Source organism: Myotis brandtii, unplaced genomic scaffold, assembly GCF_000412655.1.
Source record: "Myotis brandtii unplaced genomic scaffold, ASM41265v1 scaffold208, whole genome shotgun sequence".
Taxonomy (NCBI): domain Eukaryota; kingdom Metazoa; phylum Chordata; class Mammalia; order Chiroptera; family Vespertilionidae; genus Myotis; species Myotis brandtii.
Window position 1 is genome coordinate 5,413,372 of NW_005357764.1, and position 24,297 is coordinate 5,437,668.

The window sequence follows — 24,297 nt, forward strand, 5'->3', positions numbered from 1 at the left end:
TACACCTCATTTATTTAGCTGTCCCCCACGGATGGATGTTTACACCCCCAGTGTTCCTGTTACCCATGGTCCGGTGAGGATGCCTGGCACACGCTTCCATATGCACACGGGAAGGTGCTGTCATAGGACAGTCTTTTCTAATGGTATTTTTGGTGACCCTCAGTAAGAAATATATATATATATATATGTATATATGTATAGTGACCACTATACACACCCACGTATAAAACTTACATGAAAATGTCAAGAAATCATGCTTGTTCTTACTATGTGTTGCACTCTGATATTTTCTGGGTGACTCTATTTCTTCCAAGATCAATTTTGAGTGGTTGCTAGACACAAACTTCTTCTCACAGCTCACGAATGGATCTCAACCTCTAGTGTAAATAGCACTGCCTGGCTAGGTTCCCAGGTGGTCAGACTGGGTGCGCCGTGTCTGACCACCTTCAGCCCAGCAGGAACGCCAAAAAAACACTCCACACTTCTGCACCCAGAAAATCTAGAAATAAGCTATTTTAGCACAGATGCTTCATGTTAAGATTTAGTATTTTCAACATTAATTTTTATTTTTAAAGCTTGTTAATTTGAAATAATTATGGGTTCACAGGAAGTTGCCAAGATAGTATCTTCCCCCCAGTGGTTACAGCTTCTGTAATTACAGTACAGTGTCAAAACCAGGAAACCGGCATTGGTACAGTGTGTGTGTATAGTCCTGTCATTTTACCAGTTGTATAGATTTGTGTAAAACCCACTGCAGCAGAACTATTCCATTGCTGTGAAGATCTCCCTCTTGCCACTCCTGAAGAGTCATACCCATCCCCCTTCCCTCAACCGTCTTTAACTGTGGGCAACTACTACTCTGTTTTTCATCTCTATAATCTTGTCTTTCTGAAAGTGTCATGTAAATGGACTCTCATAGTATGTGACCTTTTGAGAGTGGCCCTTTCCATGCATCAAAATGCCCTAGAGACCCACTGTGTGTACCAGTAGTTGCTTCCTTATCACTGATGAGTAGTGTCCTGTGCTGTGGGCGTATCATGCTCTAACCATTCACCTATTAAGAGAAGCTTTGGTTGTTTCCAGTTTTTGGTTATTATAAATAAAGCTGCTATAGACAAGCATGTATAAAGGTTGTGTGGATACAAGTTACTGAAATAAAAACCTATATCCACACAACATTTTTACATGCTTGTGAAAGTGATTGCTGGGTCAAATGCCGTTGTTGGATCATGTGATAAGTATATTTTTAGTTTTTTAAGAAATTACCAAACTGTTTTCCAGAGTGGCTATCCCATTTCATGTCTCTCCACCCCCCCCCCACGCCCCCAGACATGAATGAGAGGTACGATGTCTCTATATCTTTGTCAGCATTTGGCAATATCACTACTTACGGTTTTCGTAGATGGAGCGATAGCTCATTGTGGTCTGATTTGCCTTTCCCTCATGGCTGGTGATGCTGAACGTCTTTTCATGCGCCCATTTGCCGTCTGTATAACCTTTTCGGTAAAATGTCTCCGTGTCTTTTTTTTTGGGGGTGGGGGAGGGGGTTAATTTTTTTGGTTTTATTTTTTAAATTTTATTTTTGAATTATAGTTTACATTCAATATTATTTTGTATTGGTTCCAGGTGTACAGCATAGTGGTTAGACAATCATATACTTTATAAAGTGCTTCCCCTGATATTTCCAATACCCCCCTGGCAACATACATAGTTATTTCAGTTATTGGCTATATTCCCTATGCTGTACTTTACATCCCCGTGACTATGTTGTAACTACCAGTCTGTACTTCTTAATCCCTTCACCTTTTCACCCTGTCTCCCAGCCCCCTCCCTTCTGGCAACCGGCAGTCAGTTTTCTGTATCTATGAGTCTGTTTCATTTAGTCTGGTAGGGAGGCACATTATTTTCTGGTGCTTTTTGGTCTGAATGGATACTAAGAGCTGAAATTTCTGGTCTGAGAACATTCAGACATGGACAATGTGACTATACTAGCTCAGAATTCCACCAGCACGTGTGTGCCCGTTTCTACCCTTAAAATGGTTAATGTTATTAAACTTCTTTTCTGCCAATTTGATGAGCAAAATAGATTCTACTCTTTTTATCTGCATTTGTCTGAGGCTGAGTGTCTTTTCATATGTTTCTGGCATTTGTATTTACTCTTTTTTAAAAAATCCTCACCCAAGGATATATTTTTATTGATTTTAGAGAGAGAGAGGAAGGGAGAGAGAGAGAGAGCAACATCGATGTAAGAGAGCAACATTGATCAGTTGTCTCTCATATGCCCCTGACCAGGGATTGAATCTGCAACCTAGGTATGTGCCCTGACCAGGAGTCAAACCTGAAACCTTTTGGCGTGCGGACAACGCTCCAACCAGCTGAGCCACCCAGTCAGGGATGTATTTATTCTTTTAAGAATTACCTGTGTGTGGCCTTTGCCACTTTAAAAAATGAATCTTTACACAAATTAATCTGTATCTTATTATCTTCCTCATCTTTTTTTTTAAAGGAAAATTACAAGTAAGGTGTAAGTCCCCTTTTAAAAAAATATATTTTATTGATTTTTTATAGAGAGGAAGGGAGAGGGATAGAGAGTTAGAAACATCGATCAGCTGCCTCACGCACACCTTCCACTGGGGATGTGCCCACAGCCAAGGTACATGCCCTTGACCAGACTCGAACCCGGGACCCTTCAGTCCGCAGGCCAGCACTCTATCCACTGAGCCAACCCGGTCAGGGCGTGTAAGTCCCTTTTGAACACCATCCTATTTCTTTTTAAAAAAATATGTTGTTATTGATTTTAGAGAGAGAGAAAGTGAGAGGGAGGGAGGGAGAGAGAGAAACATTGTGGAGAGAGAGGCATCGATTGATCAATCAGTTGCCTCCTGCGCGCCCCCTACCCAGGCATGTGCCCTGAAAGGGAATTGAATCAGTGACCTTTTGGTACATGGGATGATGCCCAACCAACTGAACCAGGGCAAACATCACCTTATTCTTACTGTATCACTCCATTTATCCATGAATTCTCAGATTGCCTGGGTAGTTCAGCTCACTGGGGCCGCCCTGTTAGCACATGGCAGGACGGCTGTGGCCTGGTTGGTCTGAATGGTCTGGACTAGATCGACTTCCCTCTCCTCCACTTATCCCTCCATCAGGGTATCCCTAGATCCTCTGTTGTTTAGTTGAGAGGATCTGAAAGGCAACGCCTTAAATATTCAAGCTTTCGCTTGTGTCCAGTTTTCTATTGCCCTGTTGGCCAAAGCAAGTTACACACCTCAGCCTGGAGCAGTATAGGCAGGCATCACAAAAAGGCATAAATTCAGGAAAGTGTGGAAAATGGGGTCATTGATACAATCCATCCACCACAAAAGGTAATTTTTACAAGTTTGGTGTGACTGTGAGTGTGTGAACATAAACGTGATACTGTTGGATATGATTCTGCATCTTGCTATTTCCACCCAGTAATATCTTTTTTTGGGTGATCTATTCCCTTTAACTGCTGTAAGAATTTCAGGGTATTAATGTATAGTGCATTTTATGGAGCCATTTTTGTGATGAATAAACATTTAGGTTGTTTTCAGTGTTTCCCTCTTACTGTATTTCATAGTCTGAGATGTACCTTTTTGCTCATTTTAACATCTCTGAAATTCCTGATGTCTTACAATGATCTCACAGTGTTATTCTTTTATTGGTACCTAAAATAATGATGCATCTTGCAATCAGTGTTCTTAGATGGATGAAGTGTGGTATAAACATTGCTTATATTGAACTCCAAATCAGTTGTCACCATCTGTACTCTCACCATTGCTCTTATCTTTGCCATTAAATGGCACATTGTTAGACTTTGCATGGTTTGCTAACCTAATAGAACTGAATGGTATCTCAGTGCAGTTTAAACGCATTTCCCTGATTACTCGTTAGGTTGAACATCGCCTCATATTTATGGGCCATTTACGTTTCCTTTCTGTGAATCACCTATTTAAATCTGATGCCTATTTTTTATAGGTTTGTCTTTTTCTTATTGATTTGTAGGAGTTCTTTATAATTACAGGTTCTAATCTTTCATTCGTGCGTTGCCAATAAATATCTTCCTCCGGTGTGAAGCTTTCTTTTTACTTTATATACAGAGTTCTTTATTATATATAGGCTATTTAAATGTTAACGGAGTAGAATTTTTAACAGTAATCTTTTATTTTTTGGGCTTTTTGTATCTTGCTTAAAAATTTTTTAAATACTACACTATCACTAATAGTAGTGGCTGGTACTATTTCTTTTTTTTTTTATTGCTTAAAATATTACAACGAGTAGTACATTTATCTCCTTTTTTTCCCCCCTTGACCTTCCCCCGGCTGGTACTATTTCTTGAGCAGTTACTATGTGCCCAGCACTGTTGTAAGTGCTTTACATGTATTAACTCATTCAATGATCACAGCAGCCCTATTGGATAGTTATTATAAACCCCATTCTACTCCAAGGAAATGGGGGTCAACTAGCCTGTGGTAGGTTGAACAATGCTCCCTCCCTCCCACAAAGATAACCACACCCTAATCTTTGGAAACTGTCAGTGTTACCCTATATGACAAAAGGATGACTATTATTTTCTACATCAAACAATGTGACTAAATTAAGGATCTTGAGGTGGGGAAGCTATCCGGTGCCTGGGGGTGCCCTAAAAGCAACCACAAGCATCCTTATGAGAGGGAGATTTTTTCACATGAAGAAGAGACAGCAATGGGACTATTGAGGCAGAGGTTGGAGTGATGCAGCCACAAGCCAAGGAATGCCAGTAGCCACCAAAAGCTGGAAAAGGCAAGGGACAGAAAACATTTTATTATGTTATTGTCTATGTGGTTTTTCTCTTTAATGAATTACCTGGCAATCCAATTGTTCCATTGGGTTATCTTTTTCCTAGGAGATCTTTATGTAGGCTGGATACTTTGTTAGGTGTGTGATAAATGTACTCCCCAGAATGTGGCATGACTTTTCATGTTATTTGTTTTTGCTTTCATACTTTAATTTATTTTTTTATTTATGTATATATCTGATTGTGATTTGTTTAAGAAGACTTTCTCTAACTTCACATTTTCTTCCAAAGGTTTGACATTTTGTTGAACGTTTAGATCTCTCTTCTCTCTGGAACTTATTTTTGAGAATAGTGTGTAGGAACATAATTTTATTTTCCCCCACATGGAGAATCAATGGAGTCATACCATTACTAAAAGGTCCAATTTTCTCCCAATGATTTGAAATGCTTCTATATACACATGGATCCATTTCTGAGTCTCAATTACATTCTTCTGGTCGATCCTCACTCTAGTAGAAACAGTATGAATTCCTTAGTTGTACAAGTTTAGATATTTCGTAAGGCAAGCTCCTCCTCTTTTCTTCTTCTTCTTATTTTTTAAATCCTCACCTGAGGACATGCTTAAAGAGAGGGAGAGAGGGGGATATGAAGGAAGGGAGGGAGGGAGGGGGGAAGAGAGAGAGAGAGAGAGAGAGAGAGAGAGAGAGAGAGAGAGAGAGAGAAGAGAAACATCAGTCAACAGCCCTTTGTACATGCCCTAATGGGATCGAACCCAAAACGCAGGTGTGTGCCTGACTGATTACTGAACTGGCAACCTTTCAGTGCCACCAACGGAGCTACTCTGTCCAAGTTCCTCTTTTCTTTTTCAAACTTGTTTTTAGGACTTTTGAATATTTACACTTAAAATTTTTAAATTAAATACTGGTATTTTGCATTGATTTCAGAGAGAAGAAGGGAGAGGGAGAGATAGAAACATCAATGATAAGAGAGAATCATTGATCGGCTGCCTCCTGCACACCCCCTACTGGGGATCGAGCCCACAATCTGGGCATGTGCTCTGACAGGGAATTGAACCGTGACATGACCTCCTGGTTCATGGGTTGATGCTCAACCACTGAGCCACACTGGCCGAGCTACACTTAAAGTTTTTAAAAATATTTATTTATTTAGACAATAATTTTAGAGCAATTTTAGGTTCAAAGCAAAATCGAGAGGAAGATACAGAGATTTCCTATATATACCCCTGCCCCCTCCCCCATCTCTGCACAGCCTCCCGCATTATTGGCATCCCTCACCAGAGTGGTACACTTGTTACTATTGATGAACCTACATTGACACATTATTATCATCCAAAGTCTATAGTTTATATTAGGATTCACTCTTGGTTGTATATGATTGATGGGTTTGGACAAATGCATAACGACATGTACCTGTCATTGTAGTGTTATCCAGAGCAGTTTTACTGCCCTAAAAATTCCTCTGTGCTCTGCCTAGTCATCCCTCCCTCCCTCGTAACCCCTCGCAACCCCTGATCTTTTTACTATCGCCATAGTTTTGCCTTTTCTAGAATGTCTTATAGTTGGAATCATATAGTATGTAGCCTTTTCTTTCACTTAGTAATTTGCATTTAAATTTCCTTCAAGTCTTTTCATGGCTTGATAGCTCATTTCTTTTTTGCACCAAATAATATTCCATTGTATGAATGTATCAGTTCATTCATTCACCTACAGAAGGACATCTTGGTTGCTTCCAAGTTTTGGCAGTTATGAATAAAGCTGCTATAAACATCCAAGTGCAGGTTTTTTATGTGGGTGTAAGTTTTCAACTCCTCTGGGTAAATACTAAGGAAGGAGCACAATTGCTGAATTGTTGGGTAAGAGAGTGTTCAGTTTTATAAGAAATTATTTTTTTCCCCAAAATGGCTGTACCATTTTTATATTTACATTTCTCATATGCATTTTTTAAAATATATATATTTTATTGATTTTAGAGAGGAAGGGAGAGGGAGAGAGAGATAGAAACATCAATGATGAGAGAGAATAATTGATTGGCTGCCTCTTGCACGCCCCTACTGGGGATCGAGCCCGCAACCCAGGCACGTGCCCCTGGCCGGAATCGAACCTGGGACCCCCCCAGTCTGCAGGCCGATGCTCCACCCACCAAGTCAAACCAGGTAGGGCCTCATATGTATTTTAGAATCACCTTATGAAATTCCTTGAAAAATCTTGTTATTAGAATTGTGATTGCATTGATTTTATAGACTATTTGAGAGAGAGAGAGAGTTGATAATATTATTATAGACTGGTTGAGAGAGAATTGACAATATTATTATTATTCTCAGAAATGGTTTCTCTCTCCAGTTAGGTTATTTTTTATCCTTTAGTTAAGTCTTACAGCTGTACTATTTCTTGCACATTTCTTATTAGGTTTCTAGGATCATTATGGTACTATCTTTTCCTACTACATATTATCATTGGTTATTTAATTCCAGGAGCTATTGATTTTTAAAAAAAATTGATTTCAGAGACAGAAAGGGAGAGGGGGAGATAGAAACATCAATGATGAGAGTCATTGATTGGCTGCCTCCTGCACAGCCCCTATTGGGGATGGAGCCCGAAACCCAGGCATGTGCCCTGAGTGGGAATCTAACCGACTTCCTGGTTCAGTGACATTCAACCACTGAGCCATACCGGCTGGACAGGAGCATTGATTTTTTTGGTCATATAGAAGTTTGACTTAACTTGTACCCACATTTGTGTTTTTTTTTTCTTTAATTGCTTCTGGTTAGTCAACATGTTTTGTTTTTAATGCTTATGTGGTTCCACTTTTTACTTTTAGACCTCTGATCTGTTTGGAATTTATCCTGGGCTTTTATTGAGTCTTTTCAGTATCAACAGTTCAATCCTTATCAATCCAGTTTTATCTTTGTCTCTAGGACTACCTAGTGTACAAAATCATTTTTTTCTTAAAGCCCATCTTTCCCCTATTGATTTGAGATACCACCTTAATGCAAACTAAAATTTCATATTCTGGATTTTCTCTTCTGTTCCATTGGTCTCTCTGTCTAGACATGCAATGCATAGTACCACAATGTTTTAATCATAGAAGCTTTATAGTGTGTTTTCATATCTGGTAGGGCGTGTGTGTGTGTGTGTGTGTGAGAGAGAGAGAGAGAGAGAGATAGATTTAACACTAGAGGCCTGGTGCATGAATTCGTGCACGGGTGTGGTCCCTAGGCCTGGCCAGCGGTTGAAGTGCAAGTGCCTGGCGTGGAAGGGCAGGTCCCAGCTGACCTCTGGGCCCTGGACAGCACCTGGGTCCCCGGGTCCCCGTGTGCCCCCCTCCACCTGAGTCACGGCGCTCGAGTCCCCCTGCAGAGATGCGGTGATCGTGGCCGGATGCCAAGGGCCGGGGCGCAGCATGGGCCTCTGGGCTGCCCAGTGGTGCCACATGGAAGCCAGGTGGGCAGCACACTCTCCTCCGGCCGACCTCACAGACCGGTTCCTGCGCGAACCCACAGGGAGCCCAACCAGCCCCGTGGTCCCAGTGGCTGCAGCCGGGCTCACCCGGAAGCCCACTGCTACCATCTGCCAGCGCCTTGTCACTGATGCCCGCCATGTTCCACGCTGCCCTCTGGTGGTCAGTGCACATCATAGCGAGCGGTCGAACTCCTGGTTGAACTCCCGGTTGAGGGGACAATTTGCATATTAGGCTCTTATTATTTAGGATTCAATGGGTCCTTTCATTCTGCAGACACATATTTTATCTTCAGCTGTGGGAGATATTTAATGTTCATTTTTCTTCTCTTCACTTTTTTCTCACTAATTTTTGTATGTAGTTTCTCTTTCAATTCCTCGGTGCCCTCATTAGATGTGTCCATTCTGCAACTTAGCCCTTTTATTGAGTCTTTTCAGTATCAACAATTCAATCCTTATTAATATTGGCGGGATGGGAATATAATGTACAGCATAGTAGTTAACAATACTGTATCACATATTTGAAAATGGCAAAGGGAGTAGATCTTAAAACTGCTTATCACAAGAAAAAATTAGTAACTATGTATGGGGATGAATGCTAACTAGACTTATTGAGGTGATCATTTTGCCATATATACAAATATCAAATCATTACAGTGTACATCTGAAACTACTATAATGTTAGTGTCAATTTTACCTAAATAAAAAAGTGCTTTTTCATAACCTACTCTTTTTATTGAATGAATGTGCTGTCTTCATGTTTTTTTTGAGTATATAAAATATTCTTTTGATAAAAAAATCCTGTCCTAATTGCTCTACTAACTCTATTTCCTTTGAGTTAGCTCTCCTGTTTGCTAAATCTGTCTCTTACAGTGTTGATGTTTGGTGATCCACCCTTGTGCACTCACTTTAGCTGAGAGTCCCCCGGTGTCTGTCTGCTGTTGGTACAATGTGTTCATAGAAATGAGCAGGAATCACTGTTTCTACTGAGAAGGGTACCTTGGGGGCTGATCTGGACCTGGGTGAACCTTGTCCCCTTTCCACCAGCTGTTTATTTGGGACAGCACCCCGTCTCTCCTACCTAAGCATCCACATTCACGGCTCCTCCCTGGAGGCTGACCTCTTCATGCTGATGCGTGGCCCACTGGGGCTGCTGGGGGAACCTGCGGGGTGGCATCTGTGTTCTTGTGACGGTGCCCCTGTGAGTCACCAGCGACCCAGGCCTTCTCTGGCGCCGGGTTCCTGCAATGAGCATGAAATATCTGCTATGCCGCTACTTGTCTTTCTGCTGGAGGTGTACCTGAGTTGTTTTTTATTCTGGTCAAAAGCATTCTTTTGCAGTTTCTCCGTTCTTTCTTTCTGTCTCTCCCTCTTGTCTTTCAGAGATTCCTCATATTTTGTGGTCTAAGAGAGTTTCCTTCCTCATAAACACACGTATGCTTATTACTAAAGACTTTTGGTGATATTTGTATGGATTTGTTGTAGAAGAAGAAGACAGTGGCCTTAATTGACTTTATCATCTTGAAGCTGAAACTTCACTTTTTCCTCTTTCTCTTTCCTTTTTGGAACTTTGAAATGAATTTTTGCTTAGAGAAAAAAAGAAAAAGAAAATTATACCCATCATCCAGAACTGCATTCTAGTAAAGAATAGATTATTTTACAGTTTATGGCATATACTTGTTTATCTGCACTTTAGATAATATAAAGCATAGCAGTGAATTAATTTTTTAAAGTAGGAAATATGGTAAAGCATGAAGATTGAAATTCTCTCAAGATTCATGAATTATTTGGTCTGGGTCTAACTTAAAAAAATGTGTTCACTATAAAAAAAGTATAGAGTAGTATATTGCAAACACTGGTGTACTCATCGCCTACTGTTTTCTGCTCTGCTCCATCACATGCCCATATCTTGCCATGTTTTCTTTAGATTAAAAAATAATAGCTAAGATATTAAAGACACAGTGAAGTCTACATGCCCTCCCTCTTCCCCTATTCTCTTCACTCCCACTTCTGAGCTAACCACTGATAAGGATTTTGGGTTGTCTTATCATGTGTGTAGCAACAAGCAATGGATAGTATATTTTTTGTGTTTTAAAAACTTTAGGTAAATGACATCCGATTGTGCATATCTTTATGTAATTTGCTTTTATAACTCAACCTTATGTTTTTGAGATTTACTCATGGTAATACAAGTAGCTTTCATTCATTCCTTTAACATTCCATTCTGTGACTAGACCACAATTTATTTATCTGTCTTTTGCTGATGGTCATTTAGGTTGCTTCCAATTCTTCTTTATTACAAACAGTGGTACTGTGGACATTCTTTGTTTTTTTTTTGACAAGTGTGCTAGAGTCTCTCTGAGGTATATACTTAGAAATGTAACTGCTGGCTTACACATCTTTAACTTCTTTAGATTTTGCAAAATTGCTCTCCAAAATGGTGGTGCCAATTTGTACTTCCACAAAAACGTGCGTAAGAGACCCTATTTCCCCAGGAGCTCATCAGCGCTGGGTGTTATTGGACTTATTAATTATTGCCACTCTTATAAGGGTGGAATGATATTGCAATGTAAACTTAAATAACATTTTCCTGATTATTAATGAAATTAAGTAACTGTTTTTTATTGGCCATTAGTTTTCACTCCAGTGATTTCCATGTTCATATCTTTGCCCAATTTTTATCGGACTTTTTTTCTTGTAGGGATTTCTTTATGTAGTCTGGATTCTAATGCTTTGTTATATGACTATAAACATCTTCCCTCAGATTGTGGCTTGTCTTCCCACTTTGCTTATGATGTCTTTGATGGATAGACATTTAAAAATTATTTTAAAAATAGGTAATGTCACATGGTAGGTATAAATTAAATGGTTTTCTTTCACTCTTGTTCCCCATCTGCCCAGCTCTGTTATTCATTTCTTATGTACCATCCCTGAATATCTTTGTGCACATGCCAGCAAGGATATGCACATGTCAAATTTATTTATCTTTTCCTGTATGGTCGGTGTTTTTAGTTACTTGTTTAAGAAGTCTTTCTTACTCTGAGTTTAGTAATAGTTTATGTTTTCTTCTAAAGGTTTTATGTAGTTTTGCTCTAATTTTATCTTAGTTTAATATGGATAGTTAATTGTTTTAGAACCACTGATTGAATTGCACATATTTTCTCCCTGATTTTTAAAAATCCTACCTCTATGGCACATGTCTGGCTCCCATATGTATATGTGGGCCTGTTTCTGGGATTTCTACTCAGTCCCATTGGTACTTTTACTCATCCCTGCAGCAATATGACCATGTTTTAGATACTATAGTTTTATAAGAAATCTTATCTATAAGATCAACCCTACTTCCACCTCCCCCCCCCACCCCCCAGATTGTCTTGGCTATTCTGGCCTCCTTGGAATTAGATTAAATTTAATTGGAATTACATGGAATTTATATATTAATTTGTGGAAAAGTCTATCTTTAGGATATTGAGCCTTTCTAGCCATGAACATAACATATTTCATCATTTATATGTCTCTTAAATAACTTTTATAAACATACAATTTTCTCTATAAAGACACATACCTTTTGGTTAGATTTATTGTTTTGTAAATTGTATTTTTAAAAAAATCCTCACCAGAGGATATTTTCCATTGATTTTTAGAGAAGATGGAAGAGAGAGGGAAAGACAGAGAGAAACTTCAATGTGAGAGAAACATCGATTGGTTGCCTCCTGCACGCACCTGGCCAGGGCCTGGCGGGGGAGGAGCCTGCAACCGAGGTACGAGTCCTTGACTGGAATCAAACTCGGGACCATTCAGTCCACAGGCTGACGCTCTATCCACTGAGCAAAACTGTCTAGGGCTGTACATTGTATTTTTGTGTGCTATTGACATTATGCATTATTAAAAAATTGCATTTTCAAACTGTTTGTTGCTATTATATAAGATCACAAGTGATTTTCTACATTTATTGGCAAAGTTGCCAAACTTATTTGTTCTAAAAGCATGTTTTTAAAAACTTTTGGATTTTCTATATATCTACATACAGTGTAACTAATAACATTTTTGTTTTTCGTTTTTAATCTTCTGCCACCCACCCATCCACCCACCATCCATCCATCCATTCATCTGTGTCCACCCACCCATCCACCCAGCCACACCAGTCAACCAATCGTCAATCAGTCACATTACTGTACTTACGAGGGCCTCCAGCCCCATCCTAAAAGGAGAGGAGACGGGGGACATTCTTGACTTGTTGCTGACTAAAGGGAATGAGTTCAACGTTTCGCGTTACATATGGTGTAGGTTTCAGTTATCTGTCAGTTAATATAAAACTAGCTGTTATAACAGGCCTCTGCAGCAAAAGTCAAGTGATATTTTGGTTTACTTAAATTTCAAATCACGTATCTGTGATGGGCGGCCACTTCTCTAATTGATCACACAAGAGCCCCAAGCTCTTTCTAACACGTGGCTTCCCAGGGCACTAGGGAAGTAGAAGGGGCCACGCGTAGGGGGTTTCACCAGTCAGGCCGGGAGTGGTGCACACCACGTATGCCTGCTCTCCAGCGGCTGGGACTCAGTCCTGCGGCCACACACAGCTACAAAGGAGGAGAAATGAAGTTGTGAACAGCTGTCCAGTGTTTGCCACAGTCTGTCCTTTTATTCACCACATGTTTATTTCAGTCTTCCTCATATACATGTACCGTTGTACCCTCTCTCCAGGGGACACATGCCAGGTCACCTATAGCCTTTACCTCCAGACCCAGCACCAGGAGGTCTCCCGGCCATGTGCAGGTTCTCCTTCCGGCCCTGATGAGTTTCATGTCAACTGGTGATCTCTGAACTCAGACAAGCCCCGGCCCTCCCCTTCCCCAGCACATGACCATTGGTAAAGTAAGTGCAGGATGGAGCCAAGTAGGGATTTCTTTTCAGAAGGAAAGAAGAGGACATTCAGAGCAGCAAGGACTGCATGCTGCCGGGCAGGCATGGTGAGGTCCCTCTGCCCACCCAGTGTCTGTCTGTCTGTCTGTCTGTCTATCTATCTATCTATCTATCTATCTATCTATCTATCTATCTACCTATCTATCTATCTATCTATCTACCTACCTCTATGTCATGTCAGTATTTGCATCCAAAGGGTATTGCTACAAAATTCTCAAAACTGACTTATTTCCTAAGGGAGTTCCTCTCTATTCCTAATTAGTATTTAAAATAAAAGCATGAATAGTTTTTGAATTTTATGAAGTGCTTTTTCTGTATCTACTGAGGGGATCATAGATTTCTCTTCTTTAATGTGTGAATGTGGTGAAATGTGCGAATGGATTAGAATCTACCTGTGCTTGTGTTACTGGGATATGCTCTCCTTGGTCACAAGGTATTACCTTCTAGGATCTGATTTGCTAGAGTTTTATTCAGAATTTTTCTTTTGTTCATAGTGAGATTGGCCCACAATTTTCACTTCTTTCACGGTTCTCATCTGGCATTTGTTTTAAGAATTTACTAGTGTCATAAAATGAATTGAGGAGCTTTCTCTTCTATTTTCCGAACAATTTTGTATAAGACAGAACTGCCTCTTAAACTGTCTGAGTCTGGTGTTCTGGGTTTTGTTTTTGTGAGGAGATTAACTATTGATTTGCTTTCTTTTATAGGCTTATTCAGGTTTTCCATTTCTTCATGAGTTCATTTTGGCAAACCATTTTTCTAGGAAATGGTTCTTTTCATTTAAGTTTTCATATGGATTACCCAAAGTTGTTCATAGTAATTTGTTATGTTTAACAAAATCTCTGCTAAATCTGTGATAACTGTGTCTTCCCTTTCATTCCTTCTTTTTTTAAAAAAATATATTTTATTGATTTTTTACAGAGAGGAAGGGAGAGAGATAGAGAGTTAGAAACATCGATGAGAGAGAAACATCGATTAGCTGCCTCCTGCACATCTCCTACTGGGGATGTGCCCACAACTCAGATACATGCCCTTGACCGGAATCGAACCCGGGACCTTTCAGTCCGCAGGCTGACGCTCTATCAACTGAGCCAAACCGGTTTCAGCCCCTTTCATTCCTAACATTGTTTATTCTCTCTTCCTGATCAGTGTTGCTGTGGGTTTCCTATATTATTAGTTTCTGCAAAGAACCAGTTTTAGGTTTTATTAATCCTTTTTTTTTCTTCCAAATATATATTTTATTGATTTTTTACAGAGAGGAAGGGAGAGAGATAGAGAGTTAGAAACATCGATGAGAGAGAAACATCGATCAGCTGCCTCCTGCACATCTCCTACTGGGGATGTGCCTGCAACCCAGGTACATGCCCTTGACCGGAATCGAACCGGGGACCTTTCAGTCTGCAGGCTGACGCTCTATCCACTGAGCCAAACCGGTTTCGGCTTATTAATCCTTTTTATCATTTGTTTTATATTTAAAAAATTTCTGCTCTTACCCTACTTTTGCTTTCTATTTTCTTTGGTTTGACTCTGTTCTTTTTGGAATTTGAGTTAAATGTTCAGATCTCTGATGCTATCTTTTAATTCTTTTTTAAGGTAGGAATTTTGTCTAATGTACAGATTTCCCTCTCTCTCTTGTTGCACGTGTACCATACAAGTACTGATATGTATCTATATCTATATCTATATCTATATCTATTATATCATAGATATATTTCTAATAACTTAATTTGAAATATCTTCTAATTTACATTATGATTTCTTTTTTGACTTATGAATTATTTACAATTACACATTTAAATCTCCAAATGTATAGAGAGCCTTTGGTTATATTTTGTTATATTCTGTATTATTGCATTGTGGTCAGAGAACATGTTTTATGATGTTGATTCTGTGGTGTTGAAAATTTTTTTGTGGCATTTTACCTAGTACATAGTTTTTATTACAGTTTCATGTGAAGTGAAAACATGTGTATTTTCTGTTGTGGGGTTTCATACATTTATGGACTAAGCTTATTTATTGTGTGGTTCAATCTTCAATATCCTTATCAATTTTTATTTGCTCAAGACAGTTATTAAGAGAGCTATTTTAAAATCTCCTGACACGATGACAGGTTTTCCAGTTCCTGCTTGTAACACTATCAAATTTATTTTACACATTTTGTGGCTATGTTTTTAGAATTTGTTTCATCTGTCTGGGGAATGGCCACTGGTATCACATACTAACTCTCTTCCTCCCTTGTGTTTGCCTTAAAGTCTATTGTCAGGTATCGATATGACCAGAAGAGTTTAAAAAGATACTTTTGTATTTGGGTTGTATTTCCAGCCCATTGTTGAATGCTTTTTTAAAATGTATTTTTTATGGAGATATAATTCACATACCATAAAGTCCACCCTGTTGCAGTGTATAGCTAAGGGATCTATAGTCTGTTCACACAGGTGTGCGACCATCACCACTCTACATTTCCAGACCATTGTTATCTCCCCCAAAAGAAACAGTGTGCCCATTAGCTATCACTCTCCACTTCCTCCCCCCTAGCACCTGGCAGCTCTACTTTCTGTCTCTATGGCTTTGCTTATTCTGGACATTTCTTATATGTGAAATCACACACTATATGATTGTATGACCTGGCTGCTTTCACTCAGCACAATGTTTTCAAGGTTCAGCCAGGCCGTAGTACATGTTGGTACTTCATTCCTTTTTATGGCCGACTGACATTCCATTCTATGGTCTATCATAAATGTCTGCCCACTAGATGGATGGACACTGGATTTTCCAACCCATTATTTTCATCTGTCTGTGTGCTCGTGTCTTCCAAGTTTCTCTTACAAACCATACAGCAACATCACATTTCTAAAATTTACTCTAGCAATCTGTCTTGTAACTGGTAAGTTTCTTCCATGGTGATTACTGTCACTGGGATTTATTTCTAGTGTCTTATTTTGTTATTTCTATTTATCGTGCTATTTGTTTGCTACCTGTTTTTCTCTTTTGCCTTCTATTGGGCTGATGTAGTGGTTTATTATATTTTGAGTGTTTTAATTCCCTTTCACTCCATTTATTGGTTTGAAAAGCTTACATACAATTTCAAAGACAAAAAATCTTTTCTTCCTCCTGAAAACAAAAGGGCTTTAGAATACTTCTCTCGGATGACTCCTCTCCATCTTAAGTGTAACCCACTTTTAAATTCCACTTCAATTTTGTCTCTACTCTTAATAATTCTTACTGTTTCACTATTTAGATGTTTATACTTAAAAAATCAATCTCTTGAATTCCCTTCCTTTCTTCTCGGCTTAATTCCAGTCTCCTGAAAGTACATACTTCAGTAGCTTTTCTGGTCGTAAGTCTAGGTTACTGTTACTTTCTCTAAGCTGTGTGCAGCCATTATTCCATATTTTCTGTGTTTTCCTATTGCTGTTGAGGAGTCTGTCAGTTTGATTGCTGCTTCTTTGTAGAGAGAGTGTATTTTCGCTTTGGCAATCTGCTTGCACTGCCAGTGTGAGTTTATTTTAATTTTTCCTGCTCAGCAGTCATTCCCTGTCTGTTGATTCATGTAGTTCATCACCTCTCAGCCATTATTGCTGAATATTGCCTTTGTCCAAACTCATGGTTCTTTCCTTGGACCTCCTAATAGATGTGTGTTGTTTTCACTTTGTCGACTATGTTTTTTAACTCTCTGCTTTATGTTTGCCATCTCTTTATCTCTTTGTGTTCCATGCAGAACAGTGGAGATATAAAATGGAGATAACAGCCCCCCCCCTGCTTGTTGGGGTGCTTATCACAGGGCCTGGCACATAGCAGGTTACTTCCCTACGAGAAAGGGGGAACAGCATTTTGTTTATGTCCTTGTGATAATTAATTTTATGTGTCAACTTGGCTAGGCTAGATCCTTGGTCAAACACTATTCAAAATGTACCTATGAAAGTATTTTTTGTTAATGAGATTAACATTGAAATCAATAGACTGTGAGTGAAGTAGCTTACCCTCCACAGTGTGGGTGGGCCTCATCCGATCAGTGGAAGGCCTTCAGAGAGAAAGACGGCTCCTCCAAGAAGGGGAACTTCAGCCAGCAAACTGCCTTTGGGCTTGAACTGCAACTCTTTCTGGTTCTCCAGCTGCCAACCTAGCCTATTCTACATTCACACGAGCCAGTTTCTTAAAATCAATTTCTCCCTCTCTCTTCCCATCTCCCTCCCCCCTCTATACACACACACACACACACACACACACACACACACACACACACACACACACCCTCTATACCTATACCTATTGGTTCTGTTTTTCTGGAGAACCTGTACTAGGAGTCATGGTGCAGTGGACTTGAAGCTCACCAAGGGCAGGGTCTGTCTCCTTTGTCCAACCCTCTATCCCCTGCACCTAGCACAGTTCTGGCACACAGTAGGTGTTCCACATTAGTAGCCTGGTGGTTACCAAACACTTTATACCTTCTTCATGGTAGCTGGAATGTTGGCTCCAGGGAGAACCGAGAGTGACTAGAGCAGTGATGGCGAACCTTTTGAGCTCGGCGTGTCAGCATTTTGAAAAACCCTAACTTAATTCTGGTGCCGTGTCACATATAGAATTTTTTTGATATTTGCAACCATAGTAAAACAAAGACTTATATTTTTGATATTTATTTTATATATTTAAATGCCATTTAACAAAGAAAAATCAACCAAAAAAATGAGTTCGCATGTCACCTCTGACACGCGTGTCATAGGTTCGCCATCGCTGGACTAGAGTCAAGAACAGATTAGAGTCTGGGGACTTTAAATTTAAAGGGGCTGCCAAGGCAGGTGATGAGAAGTTTTGAACCAGATGTTGGTTGATGCTAAAACTTCAACATGGAGAAAAAAGACTTCTGGGTTCAGGTGCCTAGCTTTGTCCGGAGCTCTTTGGACCAGGCCGGAGCAGGGGCCGTCTCACTTTGACCATCATGCACCTGTAAAGGCGATGGAGAAGGACCCCAAGGTCCTTCCGAATCAGTTCTCATCTTAACAACCTCCAACAGACTGGTCCCAGAAAGAATTAACCTTTCTCAAGTTTTATTGTAAAATCCTCGAAAAAGAGCATTTACAATGACAATCCTTGATGATAATTTGTGAATCATCTTGATATCAAGTGGTACTGCAAATACACGGCGTGTTCAATACTGTGTAATACGTCAAAGTAAACGCAACTTATTTCAAATGCCACATACAGTTACAGTGTTGGTACAAATTTCTACTAAAGTTGATGTATTAAAAATAATTTATATATATTTTATAAATAAGGAAAAATTCACATGTATAGTAATTACAGGAGGCCTTTTGAGAAATACAGTGATTACAGAAAATATATTTTGGAGTCTACACAACAGCTCAAAATAATGCAATCTGCCTTGACATAAGAGATCGGAGTTTTCTGAGGCGGGGATGGATGAGACTCTCTACGGGACAAGTGGTGTGTGTGTGACTTCATATTTTGAGGGGCATTCAGCTACGCTACAGCAGGAAGCAGTGTGTGTGACCACTCCAGCAAAACTCCATGCCCAGTTCTGCTTCCGGGTCATCGCACAGGTCTTCAGGAAGCATGGGCAGAGGGGGAAGACAGGGTGCGAAGGGGCCAGGCCAGGAAGGGGCAGAGGCTGGGCAGTGGGGGGTGGGCCGTGGGGGCTCCATGAAAGGGTGTGCTTGACTCTGGCGTGGTGACTGGCAGACCTGTTGTTCCTCACCTCTCTGAAGCAGCTGTAGGAGCAGGGGACCAGCAACTCTTAGACATAAGGCAGATGTCATACTGGGCAGTGGATGAAGGTTTAGATTTAGGGAACTTTCTCACGTGAGAGCTCTTGGGCCCCGTACCCAGCCAATCCTGGTGGCCCTTCCTTAGAAATGAAGCTCTGGTCTTGAAGAGTCCCCCAGAAGGCAGCGCTCTCCGATCCTGCCATGATGACATGTGGACATGAGGACAGCACGTGTCACCTGGCGTGGGGTAGGGGCGAGTCAACGGTTATTGCTTTGTGGAGTGCAGGCTAAGCCCTCTAGAGCCTTCTGATCATGACCCACATTCTCTGGGGCCCCAGGGGGAAGGGATGGTTTTACATTAGTTCAGATGAGCTTGAAAAGAGGGGTGTGTGAATTGTGGCTTAGTCAAAAACCCCCACAAAAACATGCTCACTATTCTGGCGCTGGTTAAAGAAGCCTTGTTGTGAATTTTGGAGACCAATTCCCATTCTCCCTGTATTTTCCATAATTTCACACACCGGGTACAGTTACATTCCCACTCGCTGCTCACAGCGCCAAAGGATGTGTGAGACCATGCTTGCTGGGCTCCTGCTGACTGCCAGATGCTGGTGCCGGAAGCCTGCAGGCCCAGGGAAGACGCTCAGGTCCTCCAGTGACTTGGCTGGTCATCTGCTGGCGACCACAGCAGGAAGTGGGCTGTATTCCGACAGGTATTTGGGGTCTTGCAGTCACACCTTGAGGAGGCATTTCCCCCTTAAAATGTTAAAGCATCTTTGTCCTGTGATCTCTGTGATTCTGCAGAGGAACCAAGGCAGCTCGTGACTTTCTAGGAAAACTGCTTTGCCTCCATGCCAGCCTGGGAGGAGAGAGACAATAGCATCTGGCCCTGTGAGGGACGGCTTGCTTCTGCCCCAAAGCAAGGGGCTGGTGTGGCGGTGAGGTCAGCGGCCTTTTGAATGGAAGGAGCAGGAGGCTCAAGGCGTAGGGAGGAAGCAGGAAAAGCAGAGAATGAAGTTGGAATGGAGGGAGGTGTCGCGTAGGCCCTCTCAGGGATGAGGCTGGCGCAGATGTCACGGTCTCTATTCCTGTCGACAGTTTCTGATAGTAGCTGACTTTCCTTTCGTTCTGAGTTCTCTCTAGTCTTGCTCACCTGACTCCAAAGGGCTGTAAGCAAGTGTTTGGGGTGGGGGTGGGGGTGGGGGTCTGGGCAGCAAGGGGCTGTGTGCCATGGGTTCTGACTGCGCTTGGAGTGGGATCTGCGTCCTGGGTCGGGGAGGATGGCAAAGGACTTCATGTCAGCACTGTTGTCATCCACGTCACCTGTCTGGCCTCCTGGCATGGGGGCAGTACCTGGCGGTGCTGGGTGCAGGGAGGAAAGTGTGAGGTAGATTGGCGGATGTGTAGGAGGGAGGTGGCGTGATCAGCTCTCCTGCAGGCCTGCTTCTGAAGAGGAGGATCAGAGAGAGTGAGCTATGGGGTTCGGTGATGAGGATGGTTCTGCGTCCATGGTATCTGAATAAAACACATTCTGAGAAATCACTCGATTACTTTTTAAGCCCCTTGTAGAAAAATATATCCAGAACGAATCTGTTTCACATCTCAGTTCTGAAATTGCCTTTAGTTCACAGGTTATTGGTCAACAGAAAACAAGAAGTTGTGGCTGCACAAAGCTGACCCCAGGCTGCTTTCCTACACGAAGTCCCCGTCGTTACCATTCTCCAGCGCAGCAGGTGGGTCTCTGCTTTATTTGGGTGAAAGCTGTCCTCCAGGGCACCTACCTGGAGCCGGGAGGTGGGAATGGCAGGGACTGAGCTTCTGTGTCTGGTGATGCTTACCTTTCGGTCCAAGTGCCTGGAGCTTGCTAGTGGTAGTTGGCCCCAGCCAAGTGTTTACAGGGCTCTTCTGGCTACTTCTGGGCACTTGGGCTAAGAGGACTGTGAACGACGTGGAGACTTAAGATACAAGCCTGGGCCAGCCCCAGGCCGGACTGGCTGGGTCGGGGTTGCTGGGCCGGCATTTGCAGTCAGGCGTGGTCCACGCCCAGGCCTCCTTGTGCAGAAAGTGCACACAATCGTCTAGAAACAGACCCCCGCTTCCTACCACCAGTTTGCGGATAGCTGGGTGGGCTTTGGGACCTGGGGCCTCCACGTGGGCTCACTAGGGCAGGAGAGTGAGAGCCTCCAATTCAAAGCCTTCATGTCACCACAGGTGTTAGCTATTTGTGTTTGTTCTGAAAAAAAAAACACTCTGTTGAATTTTGGTGAAATTTTATTTCAAAATCCAGGAATGTTGGGATAGTGAGTTCACTATATAAGTGGTCTTTCTGGTGATTCTTTTGGTAAAATGAATACTCCTTGAATGTGAACAGTTAGTAGTTAGTCGATCTTTTGTGTTCATCAGAAGGAGTGCTGGCTGGGTTTGCCTCAAGGCTCGCCTGTTGTGATGACTTCTGACCCCAGCTGGTTTCAAACTGTGTTCCAGGAGCCAGCCTTTTCCCTGCCTCCCACCCACGCAGCTCTGCTGGAAAACATCTACTCCAGAGCCTTGGTGAATTTGCAAATTTCACAGTTTTCATGCCTGTGATTTCTTTCTCCAGTTCAGCTGTGTCCGGCACGTGGGCAGCGAGACGGGAGCTGCACAGTAAGGACCACCAGAGGAGGGACCGCGGGAAAGGAGCAGCTGCTGAGGGTCACTCCCAGTTTAAAAGGCCAGTTGGGATCAGTTTAGTCTTCTTCTGAGGAATCCTGCAACCCAGAGGGGCCGGCGTTTGAGCACGGCCGTTGGTGGGCTCCCCTCAGGTGGGCTCGGGGGCTTTTTGCTGCCAGGCGCTGCCACAATTTAGATTTTTCCGAAGGGTGAAGTTCATGAAAGCTGGAGAATTTCTGTGATTAGAGTGGGAGTTTGGAAGTAAAGGTGTCAAGAGATTGAGGCAAGAATAAAAGGAAAGGGTGAGATCCATCCATCCCAGTTATTGTGAAACTGAATATGACGCTTTCCCTCAACCTATAGCTACATATTGTACCTTTAAAAAAAATCTAAAATGTGATGTACATGTCTAGACTCACTCCTGAGAATTGTAGGAAACAGGTGTTTGGTGGACCAAGATACAAGAGACGCACAAGACGACGGCTGATCTCAGGAAACGGGTGGGCGGGACACAGGTGGGCTAGGCAGTTGGTGGGAGGGGAAGGGGGCTGTGTATTGAGTGAGGCAGGGTCTTGCCTTCCTTCCCTGAAAAGGGCCGTTCCTCAGCAGCACAGGAAAACCATGGCCATGTTGGCAGGTGAAGGGGCTACACTAGCTAAGGTGTCTGCGATGGGACCACCTCTCCCAACCCAGGTGGTTAGAAAGGTGACCCTTCAAGCCAGCGAGTGTGCCAGCATGTTTTGGCCGCTGGTGTGGGAAGGAAAGCGGTGTTCTGATACCCAGGGGCGCCTCTTTCTTTAGATTCGTCAGCACAGGCTGTCTTCCCACAGCTGTTGGGTTGCACTTCTGAGAGCCCACCGTAGCCCGGGACACGGGGGAATAGGTCAGTGGAATAATAACCAGCCTGCATCCTTCTGATTCTGAGATTCGGAGTGTGTGCTACTGGGGAGACGGGGCCGTGTGTAAGAAATACTGGGGCCCTCCCTGTACTGACTGCGCTGCGATGATGCAAGGACGAGGGGCCCCAGAGCTGAGCACAAGGGCCACAGGCAGAGAGGAAATTGGTTGTTAAAAGGGAAACTGCCTGGACACCACTGTGTCCTCGGGGTTTCAGCAGTGAGTCCAGAGGCTGCTATCCTGCCGGCTGCCCACACCTTGCCAGGCAAGCCCAGTCTGCCATGAATCTGGGCCTGGCTAATAAAATGTCCTCCTTCCAGCCCTAGCCGATCTGGCTCAGTGGATAGAGCGTCGGCCCACAGACTGAAGGGTCCCAGGTTTGATTCCGGTCAAGGGCATGTACCTCGGTGGCAGGTTTGATCCTTGGCCCTGGTTGGGGCGCGTGCAGGAGGTAACCAATCGATGTCTCTCTTTTTCTCTCCCCTTCCCTTCCACTCTCTCTAAAAATCAATAGGAAAATATCCTCGAGTGAGGAATAACTAACTAAACAATGCCCCCCTTCCATGGTGAAAAGCAGGCACACAGGGTTTGTCCTAGTGTCGTGGGGTCCCAGCCCAGAACGCAGCCTTTGCCAATGTGGTGGCCGATCTGCACTTGGGGGTGTCAGTGCTTTAGAGACCATCACTCCTTGATGACCACTGTTCTTTCCGGCTGGGGGATGTGGGGTGGTGACTCTCAGAGACTCGGCCCAAGGCAGGGACGAAAAGAGCTGGACCTCGGAGAGCGCCTTTCTGCTCACTAGCATTTGAGATTATAAAAAATTATTTTTTAATCAAAATTTCCAAAATAAAGTGAGTGATTTCCCCACCCCCCCAAGCTGCAATAAGTCTTACTGGCTCTCTCTCAGGCGTACCACAAGTCAAATGGAAAGAAAAGCAGGAAGCAGCTGCGGAAGAGGAAAAAGAGCAGAGCGAGGGCAGGTGTGGCTCTCCGGCCGGAGGGAGGCCCCTGCTCTCGGGCCCCTGCGCGGGGTGCAGTCTGGCTGGGTCTGGCGGTGAAGGAGAATGACTACGTGAAGGCAACCGACGGAGATGCCGCCTGGAAAGCAGGAGCGCTGGGTTCCACGGCGTCCCCGGTCACATGGCGTGGAGCCGGGCACGGAAATGCCTCCCTTACACGGCAGCGTGGGTTCTCGCCGTAGCCCAAGGCGCACTCATACTTCCCGACGAGAACACCCCGCCTGGTGAGCAGCGCATACCTTAGACGAGGAAACTTGCAAGGAGACCAGTGTCGAACCACGAAGCGAATACAGGTTTTTGCTTTTGTCTGTAAAAATATACAGGGCGCCAGCTCGGGGCTGAGGTGTCAGGACGAGGTGAGGCCCGGGGGCCCGGGCTCTGCACTGGCCTCCTTCATACCTCGCCCACCCACACCACCGTGGTCCCCCGCTTTACGCCCGACACCTCGCACCGCAGCGTGTTTTGTCGCCCGTTGATGAGAAACAGTGACTCCCGGGCTGGCGTGAGGAGGAACTGTCCGAACAGCCCGCTGTCCCTGACGATCCTGCGGGGCCCTGCCCAGGGCCCGGCTGGCCCCGAGGGCGGCTCCTTGAAGTTCTTCAGCACGCCCGCCCGCCCCGTGGCCAGCTCCAGGAACAGCAGGTCCGGCTCTGCCTCCAGCGTGGCGTAGACGCAGTACTGGTTGCTGTGGGCGAAGGAGCGCTGGAACGCCACGTCGGAGATGCCCTGGCCGATCTTCAGGTCGTAGAGGGTCCGGATCTCCCCCCGCAGCGTGACCTCCTGCACGTGCAGCTGGGGGCTGGCGGCAGCAG

At 43.2% G+C, this 24,297-nt stretch overlaps 1 protein-coding gene across 1 annotated transcript in view; it reads right to left on the minus strand.

Moving 5' to 3' along the window:
* Positions 1 to 22,937: 22,937 nt before the first annotated feature.
* FSTL4 (follistatin-like 4) overlaps positions 22,938 to 24,297 on the minus strand; it is a 328,791-nt gene continuing 327,431 nt past the window's right edge. Inside the window, exon 17 of the mRNA XM_005865624.2 lies at positions 22,938 to 24,297. Coding sequence (XP_005865686.1) covers positions 23,879 to 24,297 — 419 coding nt within the window. The 3' untranslated portion in view covers positions 22,938 to 23,878.